General features: G+C 36.1%; 1 protein-coding gene across 2 annotated transcripts; it reads right to left on the reverse strand.

The window, feature by feature from the left end:
* Window positions 1-670: 670 nt before the first annotated feature.
* On the reverse strand, window positions 671-10,179 carry ttc14 (tetratricopeptide repeat domain 14). Of its 2 annotated transcripts, none has more exons than XM_057326499.1 (12): window positions 9,728-10,179; window positions 6,952-7,070; window positions 6,281-6,480; window positions 5,919-6,003; window positions 5,710-5,839; window positions 5,454-5,609; window positions 5,294-5,365; window positions 4,715-4,834; window positions 4,504-4,626; window positions 4,260-4,377; window positions 3,626-3,732; window positions 671-1,565 (listed from the first exon to the last, which is right to left on the reverse strand). In XM_057326499.1, the coding sequence occupies exons 1-12, from the start codon at window positions 9,859-9,861 to the stop codon at window positions 896-898; spliced, it is 2,034 nt and encodes a 677-aa protein (XP_057182482.1). In that variant the 5' UTR covers window positions 9,862-10,179; the 3' UTR covers window positions 671-895. The 2 variants fall into 2 exon arrangements, with proteins under 2 accessions (XP_057182482.1, XP_057182483.1); XM_057326500.1 differs by lacking the exon at window positions 9,728-10,179 and adding an exon at window positions 7,540-7,654.
* Window positions 10,180-13,454: the final 3,275 nt, after the last annotated feature.

Raw genomic sequence — 13,454 nt, forward strand, 5'->3', positions numbered from 1 at the left:
CTGAAAGTTCACTGCTGTGTGTGAAAGTGGTTTCGCTTATTGATAAGTCTACTATGCAGGATTATAGTTTTGCTTTTTTTTTTAGTTTTCTTACTTTCTATAACCTGCTCCTTTTTCTTGGTTTGTGACTTGTGACCCATTGATCTGAATTAACTCTTAAGTGTGATGCTTATTTATATACTTATGTTCTTGGTGGCAGTAAAACTTGCTATACTGTACATACGATTCTCTAAATGTATCTTTGGAAGATTCCTGCTGTTATGTGACTGGACAACTTTAGTGTCAGGGAAACGAATATAAACAAATATACAGAAAAAAGTAAGAGAAAGCTTTTGAATAGACTTCTCTTATTTAAATATATGTAATGTTGCATATTGAAATCAAAAGATGCTTCAGTTAATGTAAGAGCTTGCCATTACAACATTTTAAGAGACCAAAGACATGAGGAAAGACCTAGTGTTACACTGCCCTCTGATGGACTACACAACGTTTAAATATTAGTAATATTTTATACTAATTTTAAGCTTAAGATTGAACGTGTCAAAAGTTTCATTCTTAAAATTACGTATGTCAGGTAAGAAATGCAAAACATGCACCATAGCATGCATGAATGAGACCCTAGCTGTTGTATTTTATAAGAAAAAAAACACACACAACCGCACAGTACTGTCCATTACATTCATTTATTTATTTGGACATAACATGACACTGAAAGAGATTTATAATACTGTGGCAACATTCTGATCACATGACAGTTTTTAATCAGCAACGTTCCTTTTAACCAAAGCTAAAGTTAAGAAAATAAACTATAAATCGAACCTTAACTAAGAAAATAAACTAAAACAGTTTAGATCAATTTACTGTACATTCCACATTTTAAATCCCTATACTAATCTCACTTTTTCAGCTTTTTTTCTCTCTCAAATTCAGCGATCTGACTGAAAATGTCTGTCAAATTACAAGGAAGAGCCTTTTGTTGGCTTAGTTGGCTTGTTTTCTCCTCTTTATCTATCCTCTCAACCCTTCCTCCCACAGATTCACTGTGCCTCCTGCCCCGCGAAGACAAGTCCTCAGATCTGCGAGAACGCTCCGAGTGGCTTGAGGAGGAGGAATTCCTCCTGTTTCCTGCATGTTCCAGTCTCTCCCCTGATATCCGTCTATCCTTGTGTCGTTCTCTAAGCTCGCCGTTCGCACTTCCACAGTGGGCTCCATATTTGTTGTTCTCTGACATACGTGGGCCCACAAACCTACCTCCGCTCTCCTCACAATGGCCTTTGACAAGAGGCCGTTCTCCCTCACTCATGAGTTTGGTTATGGATGTCTGGTTGAGGAATGAAGCCGAGGTGTTGGCAGGGGCAGGAAAGCACTCTTCTTCAGCGGTTTTATCGCTACAGGACGACATTCTCCGCTTGTGTTTCTTACTGCTGCGAGACGAGCGCCTCCGTTTGTGCTTGCGTTTCTTGGATTTCTTGTGACTGGTTGAGGGAGAGTCCTCGCCAGACGTTGAAGATGAACTCGAAGTGGTAGACGAGGAGGAGGTTGATCTTTTGCGTTTCTTCTTCACTCTATATTGAAGCAAAAACATCATGCTAACATTCACAGAGAACCACAGGGGACAACCAGACATTTACAGTAAAATGAATAAAAGAGTAATCTCTAACCTTGTTTTAATAGAAGAAATACTGAAAGATTTCAAATGGCCATGTACACAATGCACAGTTGTAGAGAGTGATAAACATTTCACCCAAAAACAAAATTTCTCTTATAGTTTACCCATCTTCATCCCATGGGTATTGAAATGTGCACATGCAATTTTCCACACACATATTGAGATTTTTGAAAAAAAAAACTACTAAGTGTACTTAATGTAAATTTGTACACAGCCTATTTTGGAAATTTACACAGCGTTTTAGATACACGAGGCCCCTGATGTATGAGGATACTTTGTTTAGTTAAAGGGGTGGTGCAACAGTTTTTCATGCATTCTGACTTCTTCAAAACGATAAACGTGCTGGCTTCTCATGCTTAACATGGTCAACTTGTCAAAAATCGAGTTTGATGCATCAAGTAGTATTTCTGTGCTCGAATCACCCCCTACGCTTCGTATAGGTTTCAGAAAGTTTTTTTCAAACATGAAATTCCCTTACGTAAAAACTTTTCTCAGACCCTTATTGGATTATTCTCCTAGAAAATCATGCCCACGCGTCAACCAGCGAGAGCCCGCCCATCAATGTGCTTCGTTCGTTGTACCGAAGTTCAGCTGTGTTTGTTAGTTCACTGCATTTCGGTGAGGAATGTTGTATAAACGGTGGATATAAAACTAATAGATGGAGTGGTCCCAACTAAAAGATGCCGGACATGAACTGAATGCGTAAGTGTTTGGCAATCGGCGCGTATGTGCATTATGTAAAAAACACAAATTTATAGGGGTGGTTTCCCGAACAGGGATTAGACTAGTCCAAGACTAAAATAAATGTAAGAGCTGTCCAAACTGAAAACAACTTGCACTGATATACTGTAACTTAAAATACATACCTTTCTGTTGTCTCAAAATGCACACATGTAATGTCTTTAGTAAGGCACGTTTGTTAAAACTACTTAAATTTCCTCATTAAACAAAGGCCTAGTCCTGGTTTAAAATAATCCCTGTCTGGGAAACCACCCCCAAAGTGAATCAACAGTTATGCAGGGATAATGTGATATGTATTGTGTGCTCGTTCTGTAGTTCCGCCCCCCCGCACGCCTTCAAGGGCTCGCCTGTTTTCGGACATAATCGTTCAGCTGTATCTCTTTTTTATAAATTTGATCAAACTAAATACTCTTCGAAGATACTAAGTATGCAGTACTACTCTATAGGTACTCAAGATTAATATGAGATTGGCAGAAACTGTGTTACATCCGCTTAAAATACACCAAGTCATTTTATATTAACTGTTTATTTTCAAACTGCCAGCATATTTAAATTTACGAATATACAGTAATCTGCTTGTTTATTTTACATTTTGCTAAATAAGCTCAAAATATGATTGGTTTTGTACCACATTTTGCTTCAAAGACATTTATTAACTCAATGAAGTAATCTGGAGTACTGATAGAAGAAATGAATTCATATACACCTGGGATGGCATGAGGGTGAACAAATTATAAGAGAATTATATTTTTGGGTGAACTATTCCTTTAAATTAGGCCAATGCGTCATATTTTATTCAAATAAATTACAGTTTCATGTCTTTAAAAACTACAAATTAAAATAATTCTTAGCAAATGCATTAGAGAATTCATTTGTACCATTCAAGACATACATTTAATCACTCGCAGACTGAAACCTTGCATTTTGATTTTTTATAAACCATTACTATTTGTCACTCTTTTATGTTTGTCTGTGTGTTTTGCAAATATTTAACAAATAAAAAATATTGAAAAGACCATGTAAACTTTGACAACACAGTGTTTAATTATTTTAAAAATTTGGTTGACAACCTGAATTTTTTAAGAGTAGATTTGACAGGATGGGGATGTGAGCACCTCTGAACAGTGGTGAAAACTATATGGCATTGTATACATGTCCAATATTCCTTAAAGAAATAGAACCAACATGGAATGAATGTTGTGGTGTTTACATTACCTTTTCTCTTCTTTTAGGATCTTACGCAATTTTTCTGCACTCGTCTCCACGGTCTTAGCTTTTTCCTGCTCTTTGGCAGCTTCCAGTTCTTTCAATTTCAGCGATTTCTTTAAAGCAGTTCATTGGCAGGGTAAAGTTGGAAGAATTTTTCCAAGTTTAATAAGCATGCGTGCATGCATGCAGCAAGAGATGCGATCATGGCGTGTCATTTCAATTTCATCACACATGAAACAATTTTGTTTTCATACAGCGAATTCAGCATCACGGTGATAAGCAATGAAACAATGCGAGAAAACATTTTACATGTAGCAATGATAGTAAGATATAGTTACCAGTTGTGCCAGGAACAAAATACAAACCAACAGTGGTGTTTTTTATCCACGTGGGGCATTTTTGTCAACCCAGTGCAATGAGGGTTAAAGATCCCATCAGTCAGGTTTCACAGGTCCAAGATTGATACATAAGTGACAAAAACACTTCATCAGTACGTCAATATTCTAAATGCGGATCAGTACATACATTACTTTATGTCTTCACACAGCACACCTGTTTATCTAAGATGGTCAATATTTATCTTACTAAATCTGTAATAACACAAAACTTTGTGTTTGACAGGCAGGTTCATCCAGCTCACCTGGATCCGTATCTGAAGTTTCTCCAGAGCCTCTGACGCCTCTTGAAACGTATCATCTAGAGATATGGCTCTTTTGTAAAGACCCTCGGCAGTGACCAATTTATCTTCTTCCTCAAGTCTACAAAAAATAAAAACATTATCAGCACACCTTTAGAATAGTTCACCTCCTCTCATAATTTGCCAGTGCTGTATTTTTATATTTGGGTGATCGATTCCTTTAAAGGTAAATGAGGTTGTGACATACTGTCCGCCTCGCTCCACTAGCGTCTGGCAGAGGTACTTCTTAGCGTTCCTGTGTGTAGGGCAGTTCTCCAATGCCAGCTCGAAGTCATTAATCGCTTTCACCAAGCTTCCTTTAGTTGCATATCTAAAAATAAAATATGAAAGAGCTCAAGTTATTGTCGTGTAATGTGACAATATTTTACACAATATTTTTGAATATGATTGTGACTCACAGGGCTCCACGGGCTACGAGAGCCTCCACATTATTGGTGTCGATCTCTAAGGCCTTGTTGTATTCGTTCATTGCGTCTACAAATCGTCTAGATTTAAAATGATCAACGCCAGATTTGACGCTAGAGTAACAAAGAAATGATCAAATCAGTGAATCTGTTCAGACCATTTCACACCAAAATAGTAATGATAAAAGAAATATTTATTTTTGGGATAAAATATGATCTGGTTCCTGAAAGACCATTGCAATCTAACTAAAAAACACTTCTTGTTGCAATCCGTAACTTTTTAGGGTTTTCAATAAACAAAAACAGTTATTGTGCAAGTGCATTAAAAATGAACTCTTTATTAAAATTTGTCTCATCTTACCTCAATTCCAAAAAGCTTATAAAAAAGATTTAGAATTTGACATTTCCTGCTAAATCGTACCCGACAGCTCATTGTTTGACTTCAACCTACGTTAAGTACATAAGCAACCTGTAAATTTGTGTTTTAAACAGAGATGGCGACAGAGAGGCAAAGGTTAAGAATTGCAGCTTTTAAAAAGAACATGAGGAAAAGTAAAAATTGTAAATTCAAACCATTTCAAGGCCCAGGACACAGACTGCTTTTTCCGGATGGTAGTCGCAAAATCGTCGTCCTTAAAATGTTTACTGCATAAACAAATAAACAACTAAATTACACAATTAAAAACACCAGGACTGTCGTGAATCACACGAAAACAAAATCATGGCAATGTACCTCTGCAATCCTCTCATTAATGACGGAGTTTGTGTATCATTTATGCCAAGCTTTCCCAAGAGATAATCCACATTTAAAGGGTTGGACAAACCGAGCGAGCTTACCAAAAGTTTCTCATAAGTCTCGCTGCTATCCACAGCCACTTTTTCACCCCGACTGAAAGAGTGAAAGACTTTATCAGCAAATAAAAGTCAAACACAAACTGATGTTGATTTATTTTCTTGACCTGTTACTTCACAATGTTTTTTTTACGTACGTGTAATGAAGAGGCAGATCTTCTTTGTTTATGACACCCAGTTTAACTTTTTCCAAGTGAGCAGCCAGCGAGGACGAGTACAGCGAGATTGTCAACTTCTCGTGATAACGGTCAATGTCCTTTACTCCAGCTGTGCCGTAAAACACATTTATGTAAATTTTATTTCGATTTTCAGGTTAAAAATAATGAAAAAATTAACATTAACATACCTCTAATCAAATCCCCAATTTGGTAATAAGACAACGGATCGTCATGGTTTCCGGTTGATGGCACATCTCGTATTGGACAGAGGGTCTTTTCAGAAACATAACATTTATTTTTTAGATTTTTTATTTTTGATATTTCTACAAATCAGATTTATGCCTGGTGACCACTACAATGGGCCTAATGTGCTATAGATTTAAAAAATGTAGGGACCAGAGCCATATCTTGAAATCATTTCAAAGTCACCACAGGTCTGCACAGGCAAGTTCCTTCAGAAACATAAATGTTTTTGCAATTCTGTTTAGTGCCACTAGAGGGAGTAAAATAACAGACTTTGAGTTAAAGAACACAAGGAATAAAACCTAACCTTTATCTCAAGATCTTCAATATCTCTTTCCAATCCACCAGCAGTGCAGAGAAGAGTTACGAATAAACCGAAGTCCCGCACTGAGTTTACTCTTCCGATAACCATGTCTCCACGCTCCACATCTCTGTAGAAGATCTCCCTTCTCTCTTCATAAGACACCTCCATAAACTGCTCCAACGGGGGCATAACAGCGTACGCCTCTGAAATACAAACATAATTTATAGAGATTAAAGCAGTGGTTCTCAAACTTTTTTGTTGTAAGGCCCCCTTTGTGTAGAGTTTATGGCTTTGTGCCCCCCCAAATAAAGAGTTATAATCTTAAACTTACTTTTAATTCAACAAAAAAAACATATTCAATGGTAGACCATCAATTATTTTGGTTGGTGGTCTTGCATAAAATCTATGATAAATGTCTATTTCATAAAATACCACAAAATCTGTGCCCCCCCTGGATCCATCTTGAGGCCCCCATGAGAACCCCAGGATTAAAGAAATGAAATAAAAATAATAAAAATTTCTCACACAATATACTATTGAATAGCTTCAGCAGACTTGAATCATATGTAATACCTTTTTATGGTGTTTGTAATTATTGCTAGAAAAAAATGCATACTTTCCTGTAACAGACATCTGATTTTGTGTTTGATTATGAATAAATAATGATAGTCCACCTCCTGATTCTTCCTGCCATTCTTCTGCTGGTTTACAGGATTTCCACGATGGTGCAAACAGAAGATCTGCTTTTCTTGCTATAAACTGTTCCAGAATAGGACTCTCTTCTTCTTTATCCCTGTTTTAATAGCATAACTTAAATAAATAATCTTTCAAACTAATTTTACAGACCTTCACTTATTATGTTACAGTAATAAACCCTTCTGGTCAGTCGAAGGTTTCTAGAAATTGTAATGCTTTTAGGCCCGGTTTCACAGACACATCTCAATTTAAGCCAGGACTATGAATTAAGATTTATGTCGGTTTTATAAAAATGCCTAAGAAGAATACAATACTGGTGTGCATCTTGAAACAAAACAATGGCACTGAAATATTTTAAGATATTTCTGGGTAAGTTATATTAATTTTATATTAATTTTAGTCTGGGACTAGCTTTAAGCCTTGTCTGTGAAACCGGGCCTTAGTACAAAAATTAAACCTCAAACAGCTCCAAACTTATACATTTTTTCTTTCTTAATTCCTTTCCCATTTTTAAGTTTAAAGCTGCTCTTCATCCATGGATCAAAATGACCATATTTTTTACTCACCCTCAAGGCATCCTAAGTGAATATGACTTTCTTCTTGAAGAATAATGCAGTTGGAGTTATAATACCACGTATCATTTTACTTCCAAGCGGTAGAATGGGAGTGAAACCAAAGCTCCAAAAAGTGCATCCATCCATCCATCCATCCATCCATCAAAGAACTGCTCGACACGGCTCCTTGGTCTAAACAAAGGTCTTCTGAAGCGAATCGATGCGTTAGTTTAAGAGAAATATGTATATTGACACAGCGCTATGAACGTTGATGTCTAGCTTCTGTCATCTCTCAAATGCGAGTGAAACAGAGGCTTGTTTTTCCCCGCCAGAGTAGACGCTATCCTATTGGAACAAAACTAAAAATGCAGCGTTCGTAACCGGAACTTACGACATGCCTGCGTCATCTGCCGGACATCAACTTAACAGCGCTGTCAATTTGGATATTAGTGATGGGAAGTTCGGATCATTTTACTGACTCGGACCTTTGAGTCTCGTTCAGCAAAATGAACAAATCTTTTTTCGAGTCATCGTTCATTTCGTTCATTTTAGAAAAATATAATTAAAATGTTACATGTTACTTTCCTAACACATCTACTACTTATGCAAACGTTGATCACATTACAAACAATACAAAACTATAATGCTATAAGAAACAGAAAAGATTAATTCATTGTTTACCTGGGTCTTTAGTCTATGATTAGCTCACCACACCTCTTATCTGACAAGTCCTCGGGTTTGACTCGTTCGTTCATCACGTGACAGCTTCGTAATGCAGTCAGAGCCGGAAAGAGAATCGATTAGTTCACCTTCCGAGTCTTCGGTTTTGAGTCGTTCGTTCATCACGTGACAGCTCTGTACGCTTTACCAATGCAGTCAGAGCCGGAAAGAGAATTGATTAGTTCACCTCCCGAGTCTTCGGGTTTGAGTCGTTCGTTCATCACCTGACAGCGTCGTAAGCTAAACCAATGCAGTCAGAGCCGGAAAGAGAATTGATTAGTTCACCTCCCGAGTCTTCGGGTTTGAGTCGTTCATTCTTTTGTCACGTGACGTGACAGCTTTGGACAGAGAAATTAGTTAATTTACTAATTCCAGTACAGTACCCATAGAATGTTGCGCATGCGCGGCTGAACGAATCACTCCCCGAGACGACTCGTTCTTCCCGAGTCACACTAAAGATTCGTTCAAAATGAACGAATCGTTCCAGAACGACCCATCACTATTGGATATTTCTCTTAAACAAACACATCGATTCGCTTCAGAAGACCTTTGTTAAGACCACGGAGCCGTGTCGAGCAGTTCTTTGATCGATGGATGCACTTTTTGGAGCTTCAAAAAGTCAACACCCATTCACTCCCATTCTACCGCTTGGAGGTAAAATGATACGTGGTATTATAACTCCGACTGCATTATTCTTCAAGAAGAAAACCATATTCAGTTAGGATGCCTTGAGGGTGAGTAAAACATGGGGAAATGTTGATTCGCTAGTAAAGTATCCCTTTAAGGTCACAATCAAGGCAAGGTGTTAATTTTTTGTAAGTTTATCTTGATTTCAGTTCACCATTTAAACACATTTAGTCTTCTCTGGTTACTTTAATCAAATCACTTTGTTTCAAAATAAACAAATTAAAAAACATTAACCTGATGTTAATGTTGATAAAAGAACATATCAGAAAAATAAAAGATGTTGTCATTATTTACTTCCAAATTAAATACAAAAGGATTATTTTTGAAGAATCTTTACACAGCATCAAATGAAAGATATTTGTTTTACAATATGATGTGTATAATTCCATTGGTTGAGATCGACACCCATAACATGTAAACATATATAAGTGTAGTGTTTTAATGTTTTTTTGCGTGCATGTGTGCATTTACTGATTTTAAAATCAATCTTTAGTGTTTAGCTACATTTTAATTATATGGTAAAATTCTGGTTTCTTTTTCAGTGATAGACCTATTCCAATTTTTATTAATTTACAAACTGCATTTTTTTAAATTAATTTGCCAAAATAAACATTTAATGCTGTCAACTTCATCACAAGTTGAATTCATAACAAATATTGACGACTTCTACTTTTTGGACTTTTACAAATACTCCTTTAAAATCTTTATCAGCTATTTAGTCAAAAAGACTCCAAATAAAACATGAGGTTTAAAACGAACCATCCATTAACACACAGGCGCGCACACCGCTTACCTTCGGTTTAAAGCTTTGGAGAGATCTTCAGCCACGTATTTAAAGTCTGGATTTTCACTTTGCTCACATTTTAAAATCGAAAGCAGACTTTGCCCGTGATGTGACACAGACTGTCTGAGTAAATCTCTCTCCATGATCAGTGTTGTTTACCACACAACATATTTACAACACTGATAATAAATGTTTTCAACATTATTAGGGGAAATAAGAATTGAGTAAAAAATACTGGTTGAGAAAAGTGTCTGTATGTTGTATCAAAAATAACTGTTGCTGTAAATATTTGCTGCTTTTAAATGCGAGACCTGAAAACCGGAATCAGTACCGGATTTTTTAAAAACAATTTACGAACAATTCCTAAAGAGTAAATGTTTTATAGTTGTAAACAAGGTCCTCATAACACGTTTCACTTGAACTGCAACATTAGTGACTAGAGAGATACGGAACCAGAAACACTTCTCCTCCGTTGTTTCAAAATTAAAGTCCCGCGTTTGACTACAAAATAAATGCACAGACGTCCAAAGTCTATTTTTCATATAAATAAAAGTAAATCTTTGGTCATTTTAAATAAATGTTCTACCAATAATAAAGAAAATGCATTTTTTTAGAAGACGCTTTTCGGTGAAAACAACAAAGCAATTCAAACAATGAATTCAAAAATGCAGTCTGCAATTAGTTACAAGGCGGCTAAATAGATCATAATTTTATACATTTTTATATCCTTTATCAAATATATCTTTAGCTTTAGGTAATAGCCTATGAATATAGATTATTGATTAATAAAGATGCTTGATCAACCAGCCTAGCTACCTTAAAAACTGTGCAAAGATCCTCCAAATATGAATTTAGCAACAGCAATAGAATTTAGGATAATTATAAATAAATATGATTTTAAAATAATATACATTAAAATTTACATGGTTAAAGCATTTTTTTCTACAAGTGCTTTAAATGTTATTTTGAGTAGAGACTTTTTCCAGAATTATAAAGAGTGATAAAGTGCTCACAAATATTAAAAAGTTACTTGTTTTTAAATCAAATGTAATGCTTTGGAAGTATGGAGAAAAATAAATAAATACATAAATAAAACATTTCAGTAAACTCATTGAGTGCTACTCAAGGTTGATGAAAGATCAAGAAAATTAATTTCACATCATAATTACATTCTTCTAACACATGGCATTAAAGTGATCATTATACAACAAAAAGAACTTATGCTTCAAAAGCAGAAAAGATCAAATAACTTGGTAATACTTTGTAAATTAAGATAAACAAATCTCACATAACATGAATGAATAGCAATCTGTGTTTTCTGCAGAGGTGGACGAAGTACACAACTTCCTTACTTGAGTGAAAGTACAGATACTACTGGTCAAATATTACTCCACTACAAGTAAAAGTTGTAAAGACAGATTCTTACTTAAGTAAAAGTACAGAAGTACATGCTTTTAAACGTACTTAAGTATTAAAAGTAAATTTCCTTTATGTCAGTTGTGCATTGTTTTATTGTCGTATACCTTATGCCTCTGAAGCAACCTACTGAACACACTGAGTAGCTCACAGTATCAGTTGTATTAAAGGAGTAGTTCACTTCAGTAGTTTTTATTCCTACTATGGAAAGTCAATGGGGGAAAATTTTGCAGTGAGCAACTCCTTTAAGAGCTTTATATGTTTAGCACATATACAGTATGTTTAGTTTAGATATAATCCTGTATGATCATTTAGCCTAATTATCCTCATTAGCCCCCTAGGCCTATGTATTTATGAGCAGTGTTCTTTTATTTTGTATATTCCCTTAACCAGTTTTAGCAGCAATTTACCAGTAAGTAATAAGGTTCTTGTAAATAGTAAAGTGTAGAAGCCATGTGTTTGTTGGATTTATTACCATTTGTATTACCATAATTTAACTACAAACATACTGTAAACTATAGCTAGTATAATGAACTATGTTCATTATGTGTTTAGTTGCTGTGGTTTTACTAAAGATTATTAATTGGAGTATGGTTCCCATATATAGAAAATGGTAAATATGTTGATACTGTGGTTTTACTGCAAATACCATCCCTGCTGAAAAAACAATGAATTTTTGAATTAGAATGAGATTTTTAAATTAAATTCCTCTTTGTAGTGTGTTTTGGGTTTTATTCCAATAGGATTTACCATCCCATCAATAGAATCCATCACATACAACTAGACAACAAGTATCCATAGTACAAGTCCCATTATAACCATTAAATCCATTACATTTTATGTTGTATTTTGGGCAGGGTTCTATTGTTTTTATTTCAACAGGAATACTTCAACTATAGTTACTTCAGTAAAAACATCATTCATTCTCCAAATCGCTTTAAATTATATAGCAGCAGATCAGAAGTTAACACGCACGTGTAGCTCAAGGTGTATGTGATGCTTATTTACCGTTTAGCCGTTATGCCGATCATTTTCATGACAATGTTTCTACGCTCTTTGACTGATCGTAGCCCACACATGATTACACTACACTTTAACATGTGCCTTTTTCGTCTTTTAATGTTCTATTTGTCTTTTTAGAGCACTATCAATGGTGTAGCAGCGCCTACGTTTACATTAGTTTAGCGGGGAAGATCCCAGAGTTGCCAGATTTCCGTTAAAAAACTGCCAAATGGCCATTCAAAGCTTGCCGGAAAACGGCGAGCATAGAAAAACTGAAATACTTGGCAACAGTAAAAGGTCCTGGCAGATCGCAAGCCAGATAAATTGCGCACACAGGAAAACCCGCTGCATAGAAACCATTTTCTACTTTTGGACCTTTTTATAAATGTAGTGGAGTAAAAAGTATGATATTTGTCTTTCAAATGTAGTAAAGTTAAAGTACAAGTACTCAGAAAAAATAATACTCAAGTAAAGTACAGATACTCAAAAAGTGTACTTAAGTACAGTACTCAGGTAAATTTACTTCGTTACTGTCCACCACTGGTTTTCTGTTGAGTTCTGTTTATATAAGTGTAGAGTTTGTATTAGATGATCTGTTAAAAGAGAAGCGCTGGTAAGTCCTATAGGCCTGGAAGTCCTACAAGAGGTAGGCATTAAATCCTACAAGGGTTGCCTTTCGATTGTTTCAGAAAACGAATCAACGAAGACAGAGCGCAAACTTGTAGGTTACTCATAGGTGTTGGGGGAAGTGAATCCTATGAGTACCGCGGAGAGGCTGTGAGGGTGCCAAGAGGGCGCAAAATCCTGCTAGGGTTAGCAGGTCACGCGAAAGGCGTGCCACGGAGTGGCCGTGAAGGTGCCAAGAGGGCAATTAATCTCACTCGGAGGGTTGGATTCCGCAGAGTGGCTGCGAGGGTGTCAAGAGGACACAAAATCCTGTCTAACCACAGGTCACGTTGAAGACGTGTATGCTGAAAAGGCATGATATTTATTTACAAGTGTTATATTCGTAAGCATGTGTACGCACTGTTGTGTTTACAATGTTCTGTCATAATTGTTGTCTGTGAAAAAGAAAAAAAGGCAAAGACTTGTGTGTTGTTTCACGTTAGAGTCCGTGTGAGTGTAAAAACAAGCTTGAAGAGGAGTAAGTGTGTAAGAGGGAGCCTGAAGCTCCGAGAGTGTGTGTGAGAGAGAGAGAGTTGGCATGAAGCCAAAAGTGTGTGTGCAAGTTTGTATGAAGGCTCAGAGAAATCTATGGATATGTGAGTGTGTAACCAGGAAGTGAATGAGAGAGAGAGATGGAAAGAAGGACAAATTT

The sequence above is a fragment of the Triplophysa rosa genome, linkage group LG25 (assembly GCF_024868665.1).
Source record: "Triplophysa rosa linkage group LG25, Trosa_1v2, whole genome shotgun sequence".
Taxonomy (NCBI): domain Eukaryota; kingdom Metazoa; phylum Chordata; class Actinopteri; order Cypriniformes; family Nemacheilidae; genus Triplophysa; species Triplophysa rosa.

Coding starts and splice junctions, on each gene's coding strand:
- ttc14 (XM_057326499.1), bottom strand. CDS start 9,861: ATGGAGAGAGATTTACTCAGACAGTCTGTGTCACATCACGGGCAAAGT. Junction 7,071..9,727: donor TCCAAAGCTTTAAACCGAAG/GTAAGCGGTGTG, acceptor CTATTAAAACAG/GGATAAAGAAGAAGAGAGTC. Junction 6,481..6,951: donor ATGGCAGGAAGAATCAGGAG/GTGGACTATCAT, acceptor TTTGTATTTCAG/AGGCGTACGCTGTTATGCCC.